Source organism: Acipenser ruthenus, chromosome 21, assembly GCF_902713425.1.
Source record: "Acipenser ruthenus chromosome 21, fAciRut3.2 maternal haplotype, whole genome shotgun sequence".
Taxonomy (NCBI): Eukaryota; Metazoa; Chordata; class Actinopteri; order Acipenseriformes; family Acipenseridae; genus Acipenser; species Acipenser ruthenus.
This window is the reverse complement of record NC_081209.1, coordinates 4,345,522-4,370,575: the sequence shown is the minus strand read 5'-3', so window position 1 is coordinate 4,370,575 and position 25,054 is coordinate 4,345,522. Positions and strand designations below refer to the sequence as shown.

General features: G+C 40.9%; 3 protein-coding genes across 3 annotated transcripts; 2 read left to right on the top strand and 1 right to left on the bottom strand.

The window, feature by feature from the left end:
* The first annotated feature begins 1,758 nt into the window (after positions 1 to 1,758).
* LOC117428066 (protein adenylyltransferase FICD-like) lies at positions 1,759 to 7,972 on the top strand. The gene is made up of 3 exons (XM_058994421.1): positions 1,759 to 1,926; positions 3,158 to 3,492; positions 4,522 to 7,972. Exons 2-3 carry the CDS (start codon positions 3,228 to 3,230, stop codon positions 5,595 to 5,597), a joined length of 1,341 nt encoding a protein of 446 aa, XP_058850404.1. The 5' UTR covers positions 1,759 to 1,926; positions 3,158 to 3,227; the 3' UTR covers positions 5,598 to 7,972.
* On the bottom strand, positions 7,817 to 19,311 carry LOC131699032 (squamous cell carcinoma antigen recognized by T-cells 3-like). The gene is made up of 19 exons (XM_058994419.1): positions 18,838 to 19,311; positions 17,482 to 17,608; positions 16,552 to 16,656; positions 16,226 to 16,410; positions 15,969 to 16,074; positions 15,651 to 15,775; positions 14,915 to 15,070; positions 14,470 to 14,608; positions 14,212 to 14,319; positions 13,737 to 13,814; positions 13,577 to 13,635; positions 13,202 to 13,311; positions 12,775 to 12,887; positions 12,501 to 12,577; positions 12,146 to 12,302; positions 11,588 to 12,021; positions 10,914 to 11,066; positions 10,209 to 10,396; positions 7,817 to 9,836 (listed from the first exon to the last, which is right to left on the bottom strand). The coding sequence occupies exons 1-19, from the start codon at positions 19,039 to 19,041 to the stop codon at positions 9,647 to 9,649; spliced, it is 2,814 nt and encodes a 937-aa protein (XP_058850402.1). The 5' UTR covers positions 19,042 to 19,311; the 3' UTR covers positions 7,817 to 9,646.
* A 420-nt stretch (positions 19,312 to 19,731) lies between these two features.
* On the top strand, positions 19,732 to 22,546 carry LOC117426462 (iron-sulfur cluster assembly scaffold protein IscU-like). The gene is made up of 5 exons (XM_034044042.3): positions 19,732 to 19,887; positions 21,110 to 21,223; positions 21,333 to 21,443; positions 21,607 to 21,685; positions 21,974 to 22,546. Exons 1-5 carry the CDS (start codon positions 19,789 to 19,791, stop codon positions 22,048 to 22,050), a joined length of 480 nt encoding a protein of 159 aa, XP_033899933.2. The 5' UTR covers positions 19,732 to 19,788; the 3' UTR covers positions 22,051 to 22,546.
* The last annotated feature ends 2,508 nt before the right edge of the window (positions 22,547 to 25,054 follow it).

The following is a 25,054-nucleotide window of genomic DNA, read 5'->3' as shown; positions in this document are numbered from 1 at the left end:
GGTGTCATCCATATTCGTCCAGTTAACAATTCGTTGTAGGCTTACTAACAGCCAGTGACTTCCTCTTCTATGATTTAGACGATCAGTGACATTTTCAAATACTGGCCACAACTGATACAAATATCCCCAGGGAGGCCTCCCTAACTGTGCCTCAAATAGATGCAAAAGCATCGATTATACTGTGAACTTCACAATGCAATAATTCAGTTATAATTTCGCAATCATGTGTTTCAGTGCGGATAACTCCAGCTCCGCTCAGTCTTTGAATTCCCTGTTTAATCTGCAGCCGACTGAAGGATGAGCACCAGTGTGATGAAACGTTAGGCTTCATACAGAGAGGCTGTCACTTTGCGGGAGGGCGTTTTCATTGCTCTGCCTAGCTGTGTTTGCACATCAGCACGCCACACTTCGTGCGTTTTGATGAGCCTGTTGCGAAGCTTCTCAGGGTTTGTGATTACAGCACCGGGTCATTTACAATGTGTGTAATAAGAACGTTGTCGGATATGCTCAAGCAATGAGTTATGTTATCATGGGCAGTATTTGTGTCTTCATCTTTTTAATCGGATAATACTAGTGTAGCTTCAGATAATATTGTCTTAGTTTTCAAATATTGTGGTTTTATTTTTTGCTAAGTCTGTGATAAGGTGTTTTGACCATGAGTACTATGCAGCACGTTCGGGATCATGGGAAACAGATATTCAAACAGGATTTTAAATCCATTAAGAATTCAAAAAAGGCTTTACCATTGAAAAATAATCATTTAAATAAATCTTCATGCAATGTATTGAATGTAAACTTTGAATGAACTCTTAATTAGCTTATTCTGTTATTGCTTTTAACTCAAACACAATCAAGCATGGACTAATTGCCATTTAATCAAATAAGAATAATGATTTATGGTCAACAAAAATAGAAAATAGAATCCCCTTTAAATCGATTTTTTTCTTAATACGATTCTAGTCATAATAACTGCCAGTGTTGGGAAAGCTCCTTTTTAAAAAGTAACATGTTACAGTTACAAGCTACTTGAACACAATTCTAACGAGTTACAGTAACATATTACTTTCAAAAAATGTAACTACTTACGTTACAGTTACAAATAGTTACTTCTCTGGCACAGTTTATGTCTCTTTTTCACATAATATGTAATGATATATTACAATGATACAGGCTATTGATAATACTTACAATACAACGGGCCGTGTGAACTACACAACTCCAAATCATGCAATGCAATTTAAAGAAATGACAACACTGCCATCTACTGTCAACATCAATCAATTACAGCGCCAAAATACACTAATATTATATATGTCTATTTTTTAATTGTTTTCTATATTGACCACTTGTCAGTGTTTACAATATGCAGTGTCTAAACTATTTGTTGATGCAGTGAATTAATGCTGGGAAGAAAATAAATAAATAACAACATCAAACATATTCAGTCCAATTGAATCGTGTATTGTCTACAAGAACCCTTTGAATTGGTTGTACTAGTGCAAAAAGAGATGCACTGCATCTCCCCCCCCCCCCCCCCCCCACTTCGGAATTCCGTGACGTTAACCTTCAACGTCACTTCCACACAAACCCGTCAGGGGCCAGAAAAGACCAGGATGTGAAAATAAAAACCTGACGAATCTCATTAATGCTCCAATCAGAAAACGCATACAAACTCGTTAGCCAATCGCAATAATTCACGAGACGGCTTCTGGCACTGCCCTTGTGAAGGAACCAATCAGTATTTAGAAATGAAGTAAAGCGAACCAATAACAAAAGGTGTGGAGGAAGCCTACGCCTGTCTGACAAGTTCGGTTGTTTAAGTTGATGATGTGTTCTTACGGGGAATAAGAGAGGCATTTAAAAAACAGCGTACCCGTCTTATAATAAGTGTACAATGATGAGGAAGTATCAGTTACATTGATTAAGGTAAGGAATTTATTAATGTATATAAAAACTGTACGCTCTTTCTATAGTAACTTATATACATAGAGATACGAACATTATACTTTTCAGGTTGCTGTGTTATTTATGTAAGCTACACATTAACAATATAGATTTTTATTATTTTTAATATACCTCTGTTGTCTGTAGTTTTCTCTGTTTCATTTTAGTTTTTAAAACCAGTGATACAATATGTACAACGTAGTGCTGTAGACGAGACATTTTTAATAATGTAACTTACCGGTACCACCGTGCTACAGCAGTATAGTTGAAAATGGAAATAACCTTTGTGGCTTACTTCGCTTTGATTTTCATTATTTGCAGTCCATTTTCATTAAATAAGTTTCAAGTAAGACATGTGGCCAAGTTTGTTTAATCAACGTGACAATATTAAATTGTTTTCAGCTGAATTCGCTGCTGCCAGTAGTTGCATCAAAACCCTTAATATAGCTAGTACCCACCTCCCCTTTTTCTAAACTTAAAATCAAATAGAAATGTTTCTCTTTCTTCAGCCCTGATGTTAAACTACTGGTAGCAGGGATTCTTACTGGCAGTAGAGTTTGTACTGGTATTAAGAACCCCCAAAAGGCTGCAACCAGTAGATTTTCTACTGGTTCGAGTCACTCCGTATTAAGTTAGTACTGTAGCAAGCTGCTTTGAAACTTTCACCTTTGCGATCCCTTGTGTAAGGGTATGACACATCCTCTGAGCTATTATTATTATTATTTATTTATTAGCAGACGCCCTTATCCAGGGCGACTTACAGTTGTTACAAGATATCACATTATACATTATTTCACAGTATACAGATATCACAATTTTTTTTACATATTTCTATTTATTTCTTCGCAAACTCCCTTATCCAGGGCGACTTACAATTGTTACAAGATATCACATTATTTTTACATACAATTACATTATTTTTTTACACATTATTTTTACATACAGTTACCCATTTATACAGTTTGGTTTTTAATGGAGCAATCTAGGTTAAGTACCTTGCTCAAGGGTACAACAGCAGTGTCCCCCACTGGGGATTGAACCCACAACCCTCTGGTCAAGAGTCCAGAGCCCTAACCACTACTCCACACTGCTTTTATAAAAACAAACAAATAAAGTATGTTGGCTAAAAGGCTGGAGGCTGTGAGCTTGGTGTCTTTTCTGTTTCTTCTGTTATCCCAGTCTGAGGAGAGCATCTATTTTTTTCTTCTTCTAGGAAGAACATGCAACATTGAAGTCTGCAAAATGCCAGCTGTATTCCCTGAGACAGGTCAAGGTCATGCTTGATGGCAGTTTTGGTGTTGCGATGCGCTGGTGTCCGGGTCTTCTGTGGCTGGACCCCACTGCTCTGTCTGCTGGTAGGCACATTTCTGGCGTTGCTGCTGCCCTTGGCTGGGGTGGAGGAGAAATGCCGAGCCACCATGAGGGGATTGGCACTCCTCAGATGCCACCTTTGGGGAAGTGGTATGCATTCCACTGCTCATTCCACCAGCCTCACTGTTCCCTACACTGAGATCGACATCCTTTCATATAAGCCCAAACCCAATGCAGGTAAGAGAGGCTGTACCAGGATCACTTCATGCTGGCGACCAAGTAATGATTATCAAGCTCAAATTGGGAGGTGTTAAAGTAAGAGCAGGTTTTTAAAAACAATCAGTTTGCAACACGGCTGAAGTCATCGACATTGTAGAAATGCAGAACAGAACACTACCAAAGAGGCCCGCAGTCCATCTCGTGCTGCAAGCATAGACCAGCAATGTTATGAAGCTGGTAGGAAGAAAAAAAAAAACAAGAGCTTCAACGATAGCAGTTTGTTTGTGCTGGAAACTTGATGGAGCAGCTGTTGAGCTCCATTCTACTGTCATATGCAAATAAAAAATGACCTTTTTAAATACAGTGTTCATACAAGGGCTGCCAGTTCAGTAACCCTTTGGTCAGTAGTGTGTGTGTATGTCTACAGTTGAAAAGTCTTAGGTCACAATTCACAATAGGAAACAAGTATTGACATCAAGTACAAGAAATCTGAGCTTTTTGATCATTTTCTGTGCTTTAAACTTGAGAAAACATAAAAGCATAAAAATATGTTGGAAGTTTGACGCTAAAATAATTAAATACATGTATGTGCACCCAGTGGTTTCACTATTGCTTACCTGCTATTGGGATATAATAGCTCTCTGCTAGCTGCAAGTTAACATTTGAGCTGGCACAGAAACAAATTGGTTTTCTTTTGCATCTCGACATCAAGTAACTTGAACTTTGCAGATTTTAAACATTGTCTTTTTATTTGCTCTTTTTACAAGCCCTCAATTGCAGAATATTTTCTGATGCATATTTTAATTGAAGCCCTGGCTCCAGTCTTGTTAATCCTATGGTTCAGGGCCCTTAAAAAACAAAAAAAAAAAAAAAAAAAAAAACTGGAATGCCCCTTCTACTTACTGAGACTTGGGATACTGAAATGCTAATCCTTTTTTTTTTTTTTAAGTATTGTACCCCTGGTCAATTGCTCTACACAGCACTGGAGTGTTGATTTAATGTAATGCGCTTTGAAAACCGAACATTTCTTTTTGTTGTTTTTACCAGAGGATGTTTTGGAAGCCAAAGCAGCTCTCCACCAGGCACTGGAAATGAAGCGGCTGGGAAAGCGGGAGAAAGCCCACAAGCTCCTGCTGCATTCGCTCAACATGAACCCGGACTTTGTGGATGCCCTGACGGAGCTGGGCATCATCCTGGAAGAGGAGAAAGACGTGATCCAGGCAGACCACCTCTATTCCAAGGCGCTGGCTATCTCTCCCTGCAATGAGAGGGCGCTGGTGAACCGGGACCGCACGCAGCCCCTCGTAGAAGAGATCGACCAGAGATTCTTCAGCATCATCAACAGCAAGGTGCGCAAGCTGATGTCCATTCCCAAAGGGAACTCGGCGCTGCGGAGGGTGATGGAGGAGACTTATTACCACCACATTTACCACACCGTGGCCATTGAGGGGAACACGCTGACGCTGTCGGAGATCCGTCACATCATCGAGACGCAATACGCTGTGCCTGGGAAGAGCCTGCTCGAGCAGAACGAAGTGATCGGGGTGGACGCTGCCATGAAGTACCTCAACACCACCCTCCTGTCCAGGGTCGGGTCTGTCATCATCACAGACATCCTGGAGATCCATCGCAGGGTGCTGGGCTACGTGGATCCCGTAGAAGCTGGCAGGGTTAGGACCAGCCAGGTGTTCGTGGGGCACCACATTCCTCCTCACCCCCAGGACTTGGACAAGCACTTGCAGGAGCTGGTTCAGTGGTTGAACTCTGAAGATGCCATGAACCTGCACCCTGTGGAGTTCTCTGCCTTGGCTCACTACAAGCTGGTCTACATCCACCCTTTCGTGGACGGCAACGGGCGCACCTCACGCCTTCTGATGAACCTCATCCTCATGCAGGCCAGGTACCCGCCCATCACCATCCGCAAGGAGCAGCGGGCAGAGTACTACAACGCCCTGGACATGGCCAACGAAGGGGACGTGCGTCCTTTCATTCGCTTCATCGCCAAGTGCACAGAGATGACCCTCGACACTTTACTCATCGCCACCACTGAGCATTCTGTGGGCCTGCCTGATGACAGCAACGCTTGCTCAGACTGCAAGCAGACAATACCAGTCATGAACTGAAACTGAGTGGGGGGGGGGGATCCAAAATGTAGTAAAAGAGTTTGACCAAAACTCAAGTTTGGGCAGACAGCAGGCAAGTGGGTTGATTTTCTTAATGGGATTCGTATTATTTCACAGAAAACAACACATTGTCTTCCAAGCAGGATAGAGCATGAAAAAGATTGCCTACTTCTTGTGATTTGACTATTTGGCAGTTTGTATAACAAATATCGTAATCTACACTGTGCCAAATTGTCACAAAGTCGCAAAATAGAAAATTGTTGTTTTGCACTTATGACACTTTAGGAATTGAAGCAGTGGTCATGCTTTATATTAACTGGGTGTTAATATCCAGAAAGCACTTCTACTTCTAAATGTTATGCCAAGGTAATAAAACAGTATTTCGCCATGCTGTTGATTACAGACCAATTATTGGGTAACCAAGAAAATAAATGTTTATTCCAGTTAAAGGCAACACTAAAAGCTGTTTGTGGCATATAAGATTTTCAAAATGATAGTTGGTGATACATCACCAGTTTTATCAGTCAAGCAGGGTGTATCCAGATTGAATAAAAACCTGGCCATGCTTGGGTTTGGATCACACAATTACTGAAGCAAAACAGGTTTCATTTAAGGATAGAGAAACTGGAATCCAAGTGAAAGACATTGAAAAATGTTACATTTATAGTGTTTTCAGGTGCCAAACCTGTATGAACAGTACACAGTGGCTGGAGTGCAAATGGCATTGGATCATGGGAGTGCTGGTGTTACTAACAGAATGGAGTGCCGTAGCTCTCTCGTTTGAGCAGTGTGGTGGTGTTGCTGTGCGATTGCACACAATGACCACAGGTGATGTCGTGGGGAGCTCCTGCATGCATTCCACCTGCGGGGACAGCATTTCAGCTTAACACATGTATATTTATATAGCTTTATTTATTTCTTGTTGGAAAATCTTATATGAAATGAGAATCAGATTATTATTTGGCCTGTGTAGAAAGAGTACACTCCATCTTCCTGCTAGTGTGTTTTATTTAAATTGAAATTCCAAGTTAATATACTGATGGTACTGTATTTATAAAGGGTGTAAAATGGAATCATTTATTGAACAGGTTGTACCTGCAGATTGCACAGTCCTGGCACCACATCACACAAATGTCCCTACAGCGACATTGAAAAATTCTGTGAATCCCTGTCTGAAAAGCCAAAAGCAAAGGTTAAGTTACAAATAAAAATGCATCTATTGTGACTGTTAAGCTTGTAAGGTCTGTCAAATATATGGAACGGGGAGGAAACATTTTTTTCTTATAAATTGTCATATTTACTATTTATTATTATTAATCTGGGCATCAGTGTCTGTATTGTACTTTACAGCAAATGTTGGGTGTCTAGCTTTATTTATTAACAAATGGAGGAAAAAGATAAAAACAGTTTTTACTGTTACAACCTCAACATGCTTGCTTACCCTCCAGGTCAATGTTCAATTAAAAAAAATATGGGAACTTAAGTTGTTCTTCCTTCGTTACAGACTACACTGCTTCTGTAATAAGTGTATGGAATAATAGTTTATTTAACAAAACAACTTTGTAGTATACCCTATACCTGGTGCATTACTTTTTGTAAGGTGTCATTTCCTCCAGTATCTTTCTCTGTTAAATTGCCCAGAATATGACAATAAATATAGTGTGCAGTGCAGTCAGTAGCACCTAGTGAAGTGAATTTGTTTTTTTATTGTTCTTCAGTTTTCTTGCACAAGTGTTATGGAGCATCATCTAGCTTTACTAAAAGACGTAGAGTACTGCACTGAAGCACAGTGCACATAAAGGTTGCTGTATCTTTAACTGCAACCAGCTTTGGATCTGGAAGAGTCATGACTCGACTAAAAGAGGTAGTGTGAGCGTTGTGGGTTACCTTGCCTGGTAGGACAATCGTGATTTGAACTTTGTATGAAGTACAAAATAAAAAAACTATTTTACAAACCCTGTGTTTGTTTTCCTGTGGACACCTTTACAATGGAACTGGGATCAGTTGATTTTGCACCAGCTGCTTATCAGCAATTACATGGTAAAGGTGGGTAACGCATAATCTATAATACTAAGAATAAGACTGTCAGGGGAAATACAATTGCTTATTGGTTAAAGAGGCACTGGGCCAGTATGCTAAGCAACTGAAATATAAAATCAGGAAGACACATCTACAGAGCTTAACAACAGATTTCAACAGATTTCAAACACAGGGCATGATTATGGTCTTCATTTTTTATACATTTCACATCATGAAAAGTAAATAAGTGAAAAGGGGGAGGAGGGGAGTTACACACTTAAAAATGGTCCATGTACACCAGTTGGCACATTTAAAAAAGAAAAAAAAAAGCTAAATAAATTCATAATTAGGTTGCCGGTACACTTCTTAACATCAAGGTCAACACAAAACAAATGGACCAACATATTTAAATACAAAAGAAGGGAACAAAAGTTACATTTTCAAACATTAATACAATTTGAATATCACCCTCTTATACGGAACATCGAACAACAAACATAAGCGTTACTTGTTTTCTTTTGTTTATTTTTTTTGTACTAAAAATAGGCCACTGCGGTGAAAAATGTCAATAGTTAGCAAATCGCTTAATTTGTCCGTTTTCCTTTTTAAAACATATAAATGCTATACAAAACTACGGCCAACCATTGGTGAAGCGAGCACTGAACACCCGATTCAAACAGACTCTAAAAGTGTTCTTTAATAAAACAAAAAAGGCTAGCTGCTGAAGCCATTTCACAATTTCTTCTGGGAAAAGCTTCAAAACAATTGGCTAAATTTCCAAGAAAGCTTAACAAACCATGCGTGGTGTAATTGGCTTCCACTTATACTGACAGCATTCATATTAAGTGGCCCTTGCTAGGATTGTACCTCTGCAATACTAATTAGTTATTAAAGACTAATACGATTTATTTTAAATAAACCCCCTCAATGTGAGAGATCTCATCACCAGCCTGGACACTGGATTTTAATGGAAAGGCTTTAAAAACAAAAAAACAAAAAACACACATCAGCCTGTAACTAGTATACCACCACAAAGTAGCAGAGACAAAATAAGGTAGCGTTTGAAAGTGTGTTGAAGGAGGTTCCCCCCCTTTTGATCAAGCATGCTTGTCTTCTAAGTGGACAGAAGTAACTTGTTTTGACACAGTCCTATATAACGGCACTTTTTCTTGGGTGGGGGTGGGTTGCAATTTTAGAATTGTTTTTAATTACTATGAAGTGTTAATGCCATCTGCTACTGCAGCCCCAAGGTGACACACTTGATCTCCCTACTGAACAACCTCATTCACCCAAACCATTTTTCTCTTCAATCTTATTATGTTTTTGCAGAATCACAGTTAGAGATAGGTAAGCTTACATTGATGTACTCACTCTTAAATATTCACATTTCATACACAAAGAGCTAAGAAAACACCTGTTTCAGGATAAAAACAAAAACACATGGCAAGCCTGACTCCATGCAGCAATGTCCCCTCACACATTGCTGGATCTTTGTGCAATGTAGCCACTTCAGCGGCCCAAGAGAGTCAAGGCTCTGCTTCAATAGACATCAAATAGGAAAAAAAAATACATCACAGAAAATTCAGATTGGATTTTCCCCTTTAAAAATTTCTGCCATTAAAAAAAAAGCAAAAAAGATAACAATAACTGCTTAAGAAACAAAACACAAGGGGAATAAAATCTGATTTCAAATTGATCTGATTTTCACTTATTCCAAGTTGAGCTTCACAGAACCCAATAGTAAAGCACATCCAATCCTCGGCTTCTCCAGGCTTACCAATACTAACCACAGACTGTTCCGCTCTGCCCCCACCACCTCTATCGTACCCCCTCTGCCCTGGTTTCAGTCCCCAGGGAGCCCTGGCTAACTAAGCCTTTTTTCATACACTTGGCTACAGGGGTTTTGAACTATTTACAGCACAAATCACAACATAAATGTTTTTCTTTTCATTAAGGACACAGAATGGTTTCGGTAAAAGGCAGTTTTCTCGTTGCTCCTCCAGGCTGAGCCCACTCAATGTCCACCCCTGTTACTTCTTCATTAATAATCTGGAGAAGTCTGCATTGGACATCTGTTTAGGTGGTGCCGTCGCTGAGGTCTCTTGCACAGGCTCTCCAGGGCGACTCTGCAGTGTCCCGTTCTCAGTCTTCGACTCCGGGGCGCTTTGACGATGCAACGCTCTTGGGAGCAGGGACAGCTGTGTGCGGCCCCTCCCTCTTCTGCCAAGGTAAAAAGAGACAGTGGAATCAGAGTGCTCCTCTTCACACTGTATCCTTCCATTCCACTTACCTCCGATTACACTAGAAGGATTTTAACCCCTTCAGGATGGACAAGGAGCTGAGCGCTTGTTATTCATATGGTTTCTTCTTACAATACATTTGAGAGCGACTCAAGTATTACGAGGAATCTGACTATTTGGATGACCAGATCCAACCTGTCAGTACATTTTTAATCCCTGTTTCATGGCACCTCATTGCAAAAATAAGAAAGTTAGCATCATATAGTCACCTATGTCCCTTGTACCTTAAAGGGTTAAGAGGTAGATCCAAAGGGTTTGTTGAACCACAGAGAGCTCTAACTGGGATACTTACGCTCCAAAGACCTGTGGTGGCATCATGGATCCCATCGCCCTGCTGGACTCCGGCTTGTCTGAGGGGTTCCTCCGGGGCGGGTTACTGATGGCCACATTCAGGGTGTGATTCTGGAACACCGTCCCGTCCACCTTCAGCACCGCGTGGGAGGCCTGCGCTTCGTTCTCAAACTCCACATATGCCAGGCCCTGCAAAAGAAAAACTATTATTCTCCAAGCCAGGCGTTTCCATTACAGCACTCCGTTATTTCACCATCAAGGGCAGCGAAGGGACAATTGTGCACATACAACAGTGAATTAGCTGAATTGGTGAATACAAAAAAGAATGAGCATTATATTTACTTCTTATTATTTTTATCCAAAGCAACATACAGAGGATTGGGAGGTGAACTAAGCATCAACAACTGCTGCTGCTGCTGCTGCAGAGTCACTTACAATAGGACCTCGGTTTTACACCTGTGTGTTTGGAAAAAAGATTACTGCATATAATGTTTTGAATAACAAAAACTAGAGGAAGTGAAATGATATCCAAGTTTCGCTCTTATGCCTTAAATCAGAACAAACACATTAGCTATGACACCTCCTGAAATCTTTCTTTTCTCTGACACTTTTCAGTCAAGCATCTGAGTATTTCAGTAACTGCACAACTGAGACAACTCTACTTAGGGTCTTATGACTCCAGCACGATGCTGCTTTTCATCTTTACCTTTGGCTTCCCAGAACGGTTAGTGACCAGCCGGATATCTTTGACAGTGCCGTGTTCTTTGAACATCCCCTCCAGCTGTTCTTTAGTGCAAGAGAAAGGCAGGCCAGAGATGAAGATCTTGTGTCTCTCAAGAGAAGTGCTGTATTTGAACACCTGTGGAGGAGGCCAAACAGAAAGGAAACCATTGAAACAAGAGCCTCTTCTTGACAGGGCACGCTGAAAACAATAGCTTTCAAACCCTGGAGTCAGAGCCAAAAGAAAAGTTTTTGGAACACCACTTTCTTGGCGATCAATAATACAGATCATTTGATCACTTCAAAAAACTTCACAAATGTTGTTAGGTGTCCTGTAAAAAAAAAGTTCTGTCCCAAATAAACCAGCCCAAAAAATGATCACCACAGGCCCCATTTTCCCACTGCGCTGTAATGACCCATTCAATTTAGTTAGGTCAAAATGTAGGCTATAAAATCACACCTGTTTCATATTTATATTTTACTCTTAAACAACATATTTTTGTATTTCCCTTAATTTATTTTTTAACTTAAATGAAGTTAATAAGGGGCAGTGTAAAATCCAGAACCCATGTCCCTCAGCTCTTTGACCACCAGACCATACTGCCTCCTAGTCCCCAAGCACTCCAGCTGTCTCATTATTGGAAGATTTCCTCCCATTACCTTGAAGTCTGGGTTCTTGTTCTTGTCAATACAGGGTGAGACAAACATGGGCCTGCCATCAATCTCCTTCCGGTCCAGCTTCAGCGCTTCCTGCACAAAGACCTGGCTCTCAAACTGCACGTAGCAGTACCCGCGGAAGGTGCCCTGGGGGTTGTAGACAGGGCGGACCTGCTCGATGAGCCCGCAGCTCTGGAAAACGTCCCGCAGCTTCTGCTCAGGGTCCTGCAAGCTGAAGGGCAGGTTGCTTACAAAGACGCTCAGATGGTCCTTGCTGCTGTCGTGGGGGACCTGCTGGACTGGCCTGGCTGCAGCCCTGGCTTTCTGAGCTACGGGCACTTGTGAAGTCTTCTGGAAGGGAGCCTTCCGACTGAACATCCCACTCTCCGTCTCCATCGTCTCATCCCCCTCTCCCCGGTGCTTCTTGGCGGGTTGTTCTGAAACAGAGAAGATTCAACCATTACGCTTGTTTGTGTATATAATCTTGGTTATCACTTAGGATATCCAACTTCGAATCTCAGTAAAAACAAAATAATCTGAAGTGAATTTGTGTTGTCTCACCTGACTCATCTCCCCACTCATCCTCATCATCCTCCTCCTCCTCAGCCTTCCTCTTCTCTCCGGCCCGCCCCGCTTTCTTTTTCTGTGCTTTCTTCTTCCTCCTCTGCTCAGCCTTTTCCTCCTCCTGCTTGGCAAGGAGAGCTTCTTTCTCTGTCTCCTGAGATTGGACAAGTCGTTACAGGCAAAAGCAGGACCCCAACTCTCAACAGAGAAAACTTCACTCTAATACTACTGTCACTGCAGTATACCACTCCCTCTACTGCCCAACACCTGTACCACCTCACATACCTTTCTGTGTGCCCCCCTATACACTCACGCATATGCCATGTGAAAATGATAAAGTGAAAGTACTTGCTTTGGCTCTCTGCTCTTTGACTCTGGACAGTTTGGTTTCTGTTTTCTGCACAGCCGTGTCCCAGTCCTCTAGCGTACCTAATGTTTTAAACAGTAGTGTAACATGTCAGCAACGTGCATATCCACACAAAAGAGAATAAACAACAAGTGCCAGCATCACATCAACAAATTCCTTTGCATAGTTTCATCTAAACCAGACCGACGGTAATTTTATCAAATGTTGCGTTAAAGTTCTTAGGATGCGAATAGATTCTCTGATCTCTGAATGTACTTACCCTCCACCCTCTCGAAGGAAAGAAGGACCTCACACACGTGTTCAGGGTAGTCAGAGGTGCACTGGACAGCTCGATGCAAAGCCTTCCTGCAGTGCTGAGCATCCCCGTGACACCTGGGATTAACACAGATACACCAGCAATTTATAAATGAAAGACACAGCCTCAAGTGTGACTGCCTGGCTGTCTGTGACTAAGCAGCATGTATATTAATGAAGGACTAGTGTTCATCCTGCAACACAACACAATGCTTTGCACAATACACAAAGGATAACCAAGAACCATAGTGATCCAAGCACATCCTTAATTACTAATCAAACTTAGTTTCATCACAGCTCATTTCAAGGCAGCTGTTGGTTAGTACACATAGTAAACAAAATGAGAACAATGTAACAAATTGGTAAACGACAAACGTCAGGGTAGTGGTTACCTCTCTAGATTGTAGTACTCCAACCACATGTTGGCAAACTTGGCGTTCCCTTTTGTCATGATGCTATCCCACAGTTCCCTGGCCTTCTGCATGTTTTTACAGTGCAATGCCTGGAGGCACAGGAGATAAAGCATAAAAGTATTACCTGTAAATCAATGCACACAGTAGGACTAGAAAGTGCAGACAGCAAAGTGACCAGAAATACTATGCTTAGTCCATACATTGCATACCAAGGGCATAAAGCAAAGCCGTGCTGCCTGACTGTTCTCTTAATCAGACCAGTATCATGACTCGCAGAGAAGCAATACAAATCAGACCTATACCAAACTCCAGTGTTTACTGGCAGGAGAACATGTGAGAGATTGAAAGGGTTACCTCCACCCTTGCCCAGTTCTGCATGATCATACAAGAGGGGTCACCGCTTTCACTAAAGCCTGTAGAAACACAAGAAAATACCATTTAAAAATGCTGCAGAGGGTAATTGAGCCATTGAGGTGAAAAGATGAAGAACAAAGCAAACAAATGTGTCACTCACGCTCCTCCACGTCCTGCTTCATGTAATCCAGAGCCCGAGCGAATGCAGACCTGAGCTCCTCCAGCTCCTTACTGGACTCTACAAACACATTGAAAAAAAGCATCAACTTCTGCAGCTCGCTTTGTCAAAAGAGGGGACAAAACCCACAACCACCACCCCTATAAACAGTTGTCTTCAATTTGCAATCTAGCAATGCAAGCTTATGTCACCACTGGGCCCTTCATATTACAGCCTAGCAGAACTCATAAAATCCAATATACTTTGCTCAGGCCCTGACTTTCCGCCTACAAGGACTATAGTAAAAGTGGATTATGAACCTGTCACTCTGTTCACTGGGTTAGTTCTCCCTGCTCAATAACATTGCACACAATGCTGACTATGTTAGAGTCAGTTTCAGAACCTATTTAGCATTACGCTGCAAAGGCAGAGTGCGTTGGACTGCCTTTAAATATAACACTGCTTATTTACTCCATACCTTTGGTGAAATCCACTCGCCTCCTCAGGTAGTCAAGGTACGCCTGCCAGATATGCACGTAGTCTGTTGCTTGGATGAAGCCAGCATTCAGGGCTTTTTCAAAGATTTCTAAGGATGAAAATGTAATTAAATAAACTGTAGATTCATTACAGGGAAAGGAGATAGTAAAAAGAGAAATAAACACACGATACACACCGCAATCAGGTAGTACGTTTAACACAAGCACAAGATATATTGAGAGGTGATGCCGTTTGTTACCTGACACGGTTTTATGTTCAGCTCCATGCCTTTCCAAAGCTAGAAGGTAACTCTTCCAGAGTCCCACCGTCCAAGGACAGTTCCTAACAGCCCGGTCATGAGAGGACAGCACCAAGTCTTTAATCTTCAATTGTCTGTCCTGAAGACATAGAAAGATTAGTTTTATCCTTTAACACATATAATGGCAAGACAATCCTATCCAACATGACAATGAATCGTACTACTAATCAGCAATTTCATATCTGGCTTGCATTTGCAATGCTGTTAGAAATGATGCTCAATCAATTATATCATCATATATTTCATTGATCCAATTGGAAACATGGAAGCTTTTTCTCAAACCAATGGATCATGCAACAGGAATTTAACACTGAAAGACGTCTTTGGAGTACAACGCCCTTGTTCTTCACTGATAATAGTAATAGCTTTGAGGTCAGTTTCTTACCAGGTACTGGGTCAGTTTGGCCCACATGTCAGGCACAAGGCAGTTCTCAGCCACTGCCCGTTCAAAGATGGTCTGAATTCGAGCCGGGTCGCCTTCTTTCAGCTCATAATCAATGTAGGTCTGGTATTCAGCAAGCTTGGGTGGCTCAGCTACAAGCTTCAACAAAGAAAAAAGAGAATTAGGAGGATACCTGCAGGCAGTTTTACAGGCAAGTGCACTCTCTGAAAGCCATCAAAGGGATCAGATTACAGTCACCGGATAATCACGAGATGCACGCCTGCCTTTCCTCGTTTACCCAAGACAGACTTGCTGAGATGAGAGTCTAGCAATCTTTTGCTTAGTCCCAGTTCACCTGATTTGTATTTTGGTGTCATTTTTTCTCTGTTTCATACCAGAGCCTCTTAAATGTTGGTGCTTGAACAAAAGACTTTCCTTGAGTTCTTGTTTTGGGCCACGTCTTTAGTATATCAGGTGTTGCACAAAATGAATCGCTTCCAAATGGATTTTAAATCCTAAACCATCTGTGTTAGGAAAACAGAGAAGCGTTTAATTTAAAGCCCAAAGGTGATACCAGGTGTATTATGAGATCACACTGACTGGGGAGTTTAACGGTAAGCTAATACCAGCATCCACCGGAGTTAAAAATAGAGGACAACAAAACAAATAAACAAGTTCAGACTGCTCAGCAAGGGATCAGCTGATCACCCACGACAAGGAATAAAAGGAAGATAATTACCAAGGCCTCCTCATACGGCTTGCTTTTCTCCATCTGCTGTAGTGCCTTCTTATAAAGTTGAGTAACAGAGTCTGGGATGGGCTTGTCTGACCATTCTCCATACTCTGCATATGTGACCTCCATATCTGATGAGGATGGGGGGGGGAAGCAGGTTAAATACTGAAAATCTCTACCACATAGTAGATTCACATTTCTCATTTCTCTAGACGTTTCTGAAGTACATTCAAAGACAATGTCAAGTTTTTAATAAATTACATCTCCCAGGATAGTATCGGTATACACCAGCACCGCCCTTTCCATTGAACCTGAAAGACTTACCAAGGAAAGGGATACCCAGCTGCCGTCGAAACAGCGTGTGGATTCGGTTCAGCTGTGCATTCAGCACCTCCTGCTGTTCTGGAGTGGGAACTCTACCTGGTGCTGGCTGGAGGGAAGGAGAACAAATTACTTGGTATGCCCCCTAAAAAATCTTCTGGTCAGGGGGAAAACTCTGCAGCGTACTATAGACTGACTAACTTGATTTCAAACTGCAGTCTTATATCCAATTTTTGTTTAAATTTGATTTGAAGTCTTACCTGTAAAGTTCCCAAAATGGCATTCTCAAACTCCCTGTAGGCCTCCCAGATAGCTGCTCCCTTGGTCATGTGCAGCCCCACAGCAGTCAGAGCCCTGTCAAAGATTTCCCGTACCTTCTCTATCCCACCTTGACTTCCAATCCCCCCAATAGAGTACTGTGCATATTCCAGCCAGATTTCAGGACCTGCATTCAAAACCAAAGACAAGGTTTTAGAGACTGATCCGTCCTCGTTCATGTGTTTACATCCAGTTCAGTGAGACATGCATTGTGCTTTCACTCACAGAACTGAGAAGGTGTAGAATTCATTTTCAATACATTACTTACAGATATAATCCTTGGCCGCCTTCTCAAAGAGCTCGTACACTTTCTCTCGGTCAGACTCTTCCTCTGCCATGCGAATCTCATCCTTCAGCCAATCCAGCCAGATTTCTGTTGAGACAATCTGTTTTTCACTGGGCTTATTGAAACAAGCTCCCACCTCCAGCGTTGGATCTCATATTACACTGTACTGTGCTTTAAGATGAGTTGAGCAGAAATCACTAAAGAGATTATTACAGCATTATATAAAATATATATATATAATGAACATGAATTTAAAAGGATAAGGGGGTTACACTATTTTCTTTCATGGTGCTTCTACTGCTTAACGCAAACTGTTTTTGTTCATACATTGTTCAATGTGTTACACCACAGGGAATTATGCTCAGAAGAAAACTACATTATGCAAAATGATGTGGTATCCCTGTACAAGTATGTGCAAAGTACCAACATTTTTGTGCAGTTGTATTGGGTTCTTCTCTCATTCTGGATACCAAAATACTAGCACGCAAGTTAAAAAAAAAAACTAAAGCATCATTAAGTAGAAACCAATGGAGTTTAGTCTTTCTAAATTCCAAGATTGAAATAAAGGAACACCAGCTCTTGCTGTATTTGTTACTGCATTTATGTGGGAAGATGGTCAGCTGTCCAAAACACGTCGATGTCTTCAAATACCTGGCCAAGCAAATCTTTTACTCTCTTTTGCTTATTATATTTGTAACGTGGGACCTTTGTCGATCACTGCTCCCTTCACCCTCAGTGTGATCGGACATTTTTCCCTGTCCTTCTCTGTTAACAGTGATATGATGTAATATTACATGCCTATGCGTGTTGATATGTTTTATGTGTAAAATTACGCAGGCGTGTAATAGCGTGATTCCCCGGGGTGTAATATGTGCACCCTAAAGTGGAAGCAAGTTTTCTATCTCGACTGACCTTCAGTGAGAGGGAAGAGCTCGCTCATTTTCTGCCGAGCCCGGTGGAGTTTCACCAGCTCCCCTGCCTGGCGCAGTAGCTTTATCAGGTCCACATGGCAGTTGTAATCAAATGCATTGATGGACAGCTGTCAATATATAAACATACAGTGATGAGCAATTCACCATTGGGTTAACCCTTAGCTGCAAGTGGGGGAAGTTAAAAATAAATACCTACTCCCGTTTTATTTATCTGACATGATGTTGTGCAGATTACAGTACCTGTGATGACGTAGTTAAAGGATACCAGCAGCACTGAGTGCATTGGAAATACACTTGAAATACAGTGGATTCATTACTGTGGTTCAAAAGTTCAAAACTGGTGCTTTAACTTTACATTACAAATGCACCAACAAAGACATACTCTGTAAACCAGTTAACCCTTTACATCGGCCTTATAGCAATTTCAAAATAATGTTCTTAAATGCGGTTCTGGGTGGCGTTCATTAATGTAGCATATGTAAAAATATATTAAAGATCATGGATGTTCTTATTAAACGTGATGTACATTGCAAAGATTACATTCTACAAAAACGCTAATGGAATTTGATCAGATTTCATGCAACTGATTTCACTGAATACATTGCTTTTGTATACAAGTAGGGCAGCAGTGTGGAGTAATGGTTAGGGCTCTGGACTCTTGACCGGAGGGTTGTGGGTTCAATCCCCAATGGGGGACTGTTGTACCCTTGCGCAAGGTACTTTACATAGATTGCTCCAGTAAAAACCCAACTGTATAAATGGGTAATTGTATGTAAAATAATGTGATAGCTGTATAATGTGAAATAATGTATAATGTGATATCTTGTAACAATTGTAAGTCGCCCTGGATAAGGGCGTCTGCTAAGAAATAAATAATAATAATAATAATAAGTAATAAAAACATGATTGCTGCTACACTACCTAGCACTCAAGCGTACTATTGACTTGTGTTTAGTACTTGGCGCCCTTTCTTTGCTTTTGCACTAGACTAAATAGACCAGAGTCAGTACCAGAGCAGGAGTAACAGACATGAGTGTTTGTGCGCTGCATATACCGGTATTAATACCAGCAGTATGTACATCTGAACCTGTGGTGACGAACTAGGATGATCCTGTTCAGTATTTAAATCACAGTTTGGGTAGTCAGTGCAGAAATATGAGTGCAGAAACGTAGTTGTGCGAAGCGGGTGCGATACCCGTTGTCTGGTTAAAAAAAACATTTCTGACAAATGATTATAGTGTGCGTTAAAGCTACACAATGTACACTGGCCGGCTACATAAATTGCGTTTATCTGCTGTTGGTGCGCTGCTAGGCGCCCCCGCCCCCATTCATTCACCTGCTCCTCCAAACGCTGGATCTCCGCTTGGTTTTCTTTTTCGTCATCCGAGGATTCGTCTCCCTCTGCATCAGAACCGTCGGGTCCCATTTCTCCTTCGTCTTCGGACTCCATCTCCTTCTCTTCCCCGACAGCCTCTGACGGCTCCGTCTCTTCCTCCATCTCTTGCAACTGCGTCTCCTCTTCACGAACCGCTGCCGCCATGTTGGGACTCGATCTGCCTGGTAACACGAAGGACTGACCCAAAACAATGCCTGACCCCAAACCCCTACAGATGAACCGATCTCCTACGAAAGAGATTAAACTTCACCCGTACTCAATACAAATACATTAAGAAAAAAAAAACACGGCATGTAGGAGCGAGCTAGTTACGTTCATATCTCATTTTTTTTAAAGAAAACATTTTTACAGGCGATCCTGGAGGTGTTTCCTAGCAACATCGTCACGACGAAGGACTGCAAAACCGCAGCAAGCAACGTGACGACAGTAGAGCAACGCCATCTTTGTGAGGGTCAGTACTGTATTAAGCAACGCTCTTAAACAAAACATCTAAAATATTTTGGTTTAATGTACCACAAATACCAGAAGAGAGATCAGTACAGTATAATGTTCTAATAAATGTTATGCTTTTTATTATTTTTATTTAATTTTACACCATTAATATATAAATGTGCCTCGTTTCATGTCCTTATCGCCACATTGTAATGTATCTGTAAATAAATAGAATTAAAAAGCTATATATATATATATATATATATATATATATATATATATATATATATATATATATATATAACTACTTCACAATATTTAATTTTTGCGTATATGCGCGTTCCCGGGGATAATGCGAACACCGCCCCCTTTAGGTTACGCGCACTTCCCTTGGCTTTATTCGGTCACGCGTGCGCGTCCATGTGATGTTTAGCACAGTGCGTCACATTCTTGAACAACATGGCGGTAGCGGCTGTAAAGCGTTGTTGCTCTCCACTGATGTTATTTAGACGATTGTCTGCACCAGAATTGACCACACACAGCTGTTATCACAAAAAGGTAAGCTCAATGCTATGTAGCTGTGATTGAATTGTGTTGACAATATGTTTTTGTTCACTGCGCCATACGCCAATTTAGCGTGGTGCGCAGAGTGTGTGCAACTTTGGACACGCTGTGTTTGTTATGAAATGACCTCTTCAGAAACCAAACTACTAACAACGCAGAGTATTATTCTCATAATACTAGTAGCTAACATTAATTTAACTTGCACACTTAACAACACATTTTAAACAAGCAAGTCAACAAATTATTCCGCTTTAAACGATTTGTATGTAATTTTGAATCGAAGCTTTACTTCCACAACACTGTTTTGTAACTCATACCTGTGCATACATAACAAGACTAGACTAAGCCAATTCAGAGACTGCTATATTTAAAATCTTCCTCAGGCTAGTACTAAATCGGGGGAAGTATGGGTATTTAATTTTAGCAGCTAAGTAGATTTTGACAAACTAAAAGTCAGGGGTGGAAGCTCAAAGCTTATTATTAAGAGCCTTGAGAATGAGGCTATATTGGCAGGGAGTGCGCCTTTCAGCGGCTACCACTGCAAAGGGAATCAACAAAAGTGGGGTGGGGTGGGGGAATAAAAAGATGCATTCTGTACAGGTTTCTGCTAGTGATGCATATCCCCGCAGTCTCTGCGTGCGTTTTCTACATAGTGAGATCGAAGAAGTGCTAGAATTATTCCTGTTTGTCAATAGGATGTATGACTAGGCAAGTATCAGTTATAAATAGCAGTAGGTACCAACAAACTAGAATGGTATTGCACAGTACGCAGCAACCGTTTTGCGTTGTCCTGGTGTAATACGTATTTGGAACTGGAATAGTCATGCGATTTCTGGGATGATTTCCAGAATCCTTGGCAGACGATACATTTCATTGTATTTGTCAAATAGTCATTAACTAAACAAACCACAGATTAAACAACAGCATAAGATGCCCTTGAGATAAAACTTGAAGGACATAGACTAGTGTGATCCCTAGAAATTCCCACGACCTTGATTTCAGTGCTGCATGTTTTTTTTTGTTTTTTTTTTTGCTTGTCTATTATCTCAAATTAAACTCTCTTTTTGAGCTAAAGTGAATCAATAGCCTAATCATTTCCAAAGTGTTTCTGTGGGAATTTGACCTTTGGCACCTGATTGAACTGATGGTTGTAAGTTTGTGTTCTGTTTTTGATGATTTGTCCCTTCCTGATGTGTTTGATCATCTCATTTTAAAGGTGGTTGATCACTATGAAAATCCCAGGAATGTAGGATCCCTTGACAAGAGTGCAAAGAATGTCGGGACTGGCTTGGTCGGTGCGCCCGCTTGTGGCGATGTCATGAAACTACAAGTGGGTTTGTTGTGTCTGTCCTCCCAGTGCTTGGATCGTTGTTGTTCATTTGTGCAGTACTGTACAGTTCTGTTTGATTTGTTTTCCTAAAATTCTTGTTTCTTCACAGATTCAAGTGGATGAGCAAGGGAAGATAACTGATGCCAGGTTTAAAACATTTGGCTGTGGATCTGCCATTGCATCCAGCTCGCTGGCAACCGAGTGGGTTAAGGGAAAGACGGTAGGTAACCACTGGTATTTTAAAACAAATAGCTTGCTTTCCCAGGGTCCCCTTATTTGTAGCAAGAATCCTGACAATATCACGGGAGAGTGAGAGTTCTTCATTTATACTTTTTACTGGCTTTCATGTTTTATCCATTTATTGTCATTTACTTTTCTCACAGGTGGATGAAGCTCTTATGATTAAGAACACTGAGATTGCAAAAGAACTTAGCCTCCCACCAGTCAAACTGCATTGCTCCAGTAAGTTCTCAATCTCGCGCCAGTTCCTTTTTTTGTTGGTTTTGTTTTATTTTAATCTGCAAATTATTTCTTCATTTTAAATGTATTTAATTAGTACAGTAGCTGTTTTGTTGTTACTTGCAAGTGATTTTTACTCTCATCACACTGATTTTGGACTTGCTAATAAATAAGGTATCCCAGAGTCTGAAAATAAATCAATTGTAATAAATCTAGTTTCACCATGCCCACAATATCCCCCCCACCCTCATTTCATGCTTTGTCATATAATAATATATTTTTATTTTTCAGTGCTTGCAGAAGATGCAATAAAAGCTGCACTGGCAGACTACAGACTGAAACAAGATGTCAAGGCAACAGCCAATTAGACACAACTAGGCTTATAAGTAGCAAATAATGAACTACCATTCCTGTACTCAATTGTGTAATTCCACATAGAGGCTAAGAAATGGAAACAGTTGCACAAGTTTAGTCTGTAACTTGGAATGCACAATGCAATATAGCTGCTTGAATCATTATTGTGGAGTAATAAGCCTTATCATTGGAAAACATGTACTTGTTATTTATACATTTTGAGAACTGGGTTTGTGTTAATTTGGTTCTTTAAAAATATTTCCTGAATAGTAGAGTTGTCACCTGTGAAAAGTTAAGATAGTCATGGCATAATTTAGCGCAGCTAGATTTGTGAATTTAACATGCGGCCAGCCTTTGATGAAGGGCTTGTCTTCAACAATAATAAACATGTGTAACATTCAACTATATATTTATTTTGCGTAAAATTGACATTATAACAACATGCTGGCGAGATTCTTCAATGTATCTATAAACAAATGATGTGATAACAATAAATGCTGTTGCTTTAAAGCAGTGTGTTTCTTTATACAGATTATGCAATGAAAACTGAGATGTAATATACAGGTGTGTATATATATGTACAGTACACCCCCCGAAGTTAATGATCTGTTCATGGGCTGCGTTGCTAAAACATACTACATTAGGAAGGTTCAGGAGTCCTTTCTGCTGGAGCCACCCTTTGGTCCCTCTCCAGTATTTTTTTCAATGTTAACAGCACTGCCAGCAGCACCAGAAACACCAGGACACAGAGAACCGCCAAGACTGCAGTGAGCATGCTTGCTCCCTGTTTGCTGGTTGGGTGGAGGTGTGTTGCTGGCTGGAAACTAGATTTGTTAGCCAACTGGCATGTAGCAGTGGGTTCTATGGAGGTAACATTCCGTGGGCTTGTAGGATCCTCTGGATGATTTGGAACATCTTCAGGAGTTGAGTTCTCAGGCATTGGAGGTTCAGTAGCTGGGGTTGTACTTCCGTCAACTTTTTGGCAGGCATTAAGATTCATCTGGTCCAAAATGTATTGATGGTTTGCGGCGTTCAGTTTGAATTTCCTTCTTGATGTGTTCTCTTGTTCATTGGCTAAACTAGTGTGTGCTTGAAATAAACCTTCAGATGAATGGGAACTTGTAAGTGGGCAGGCAGTTAAAACCTTATCCAGTTTTTTTACTTCGTCGGACTTCTTGGTCAAAACAGTGATGTTCTGTTGCATTGTGTCATTTGGCTTAAGGATATGAGGGCAGATAGCCACCACCGACAAAGTAAGGAGTCGTCGTCTTGCCAAGTGAAGGGGGGCTGCACAAACCAGCTCAGCAGCTGCCTCTAGTCTGCCGTTTAAAAGCCAGCGGTAGAGATGCATCATTTCACACTCGCAGACCCAGGAATTGTTATTCAGTTCTACCATTGTGAGTCTTGGCAAACTGTCAAAGGTCCTGTCTGGGACATATTTCAGACAGTTATTGTTTATCTTTAATATCTGCAGGTTCGTTAAGTTTGCCAGGGAGGTCTGGTATATGTTAGAAATGCAGTTAAAAGACACGTCAAGCTGAAACAGTGCGGTTGGCAGAGAATCGGGAATGCTGGAGAGCCTGTTGTGTTTAAGATTCAGAACCTGTAACTTTTTCAAGGCCTTAAATGTGGCGCTCTGGATCACGCTGATGCGATTGGCCCCCAGGTCGAGTCGGGTTAGGTTCTCCAGTCTTCTCATTTCGTTGGCTGTGAGGTAGGTTATTCTGTTAGCCTGCAGGATAAGAACTGCAAGGCTTGAAGGAAGCCCCTTAGGAATGCGACTGAAGTCGTTGTGGCTCAGGCTAAGTTCTTGCAGCCACAAGTAGGTGAAAAGCTGGTGGTCAATGTTACAGAGTTTGTTCCTTGCCAGTGAAAGAACTGTTGTATTCAAAGGAATGGCACCAGGGAGTCTTTCCAATCCAAGGTCATTGCAGTTTACAAATGGACCAACACAACAGCAGGCTTGAAGGCATCTTCTACTACTGCGAGAGCCTTGTGTGACATTCAGAAACAGCAGAACAGCACAGAGAGGACCGAGCATCGCTTACTCTGGGGAACTGTAAAGAAAGGAAGGATTAAAACTACATTTATGAATGAATTACACATGCAGTCTAGGGTACCTGGTGATACATTGCATGCTAACCATTCCTTTCATAATCTGTGAAATCTTTAAGTGTGGTCTGGTTGCAAAATACATTTCAATTTCAATTAGCTTACCTGAGCTTTTTTATCTATGAAACCTGAACTTCTCTAATTATAAAAATGCACTTTCACATGTGTGATGTGCTTAACGTGTTACAAGCATACCACAGTAGAACATTTTCAGGATGCCATTTACAAAAAATACACACATTCATGTATTTTAATAACAATGTTTTCTAATATAAAAAGAAAAGTTTTGCTTCCATACCATCTCACTGCAAACAGGACGGATGTCTTGTTTTCTGAAAACATGACAGCAGGATGCTTTGGGGGCTGCCAGTAATCCAGTGTGGCACAGACTGCGTCTTGCTCTCTTTGCTGCCACAATGAATTCTCCTTCACTATAAAAGAAACAGCCTGGGCTGTACCCATTCCAAGCACCAAGCCATCAAAATTTAATGTGGTCTCAAGGTGTTCCCTTACTTGTTTGAGTCTTTGTTACCAGCAGTGTATTAATTGAGTGCTTTTGTTCAAACACAAGAGTTCAGTCTGTGAGGATAATCTGTTTGAGTCAAAAGAAAATATGAATTGAATTAAAACAAGGTACACCACTGGTATCTTATTTGGAAAGTTAACTCTTCTATTTTAAAGATATTGTGCATTTTTTTTAAAAATTTTTATTTATTTATTTTCAGAAGGATTTTTAGCCATGCTAGTTTCACAGTTTCTATAAATTATGGTAAAATCTGCATGAATCAGTTGATGTAGATGTCATGGTACAGCAACAGGAGATATATATATATATATATATATATATATATATATATATATATATATATATATATATATATATATATATATGGAAGGACAGAAAGC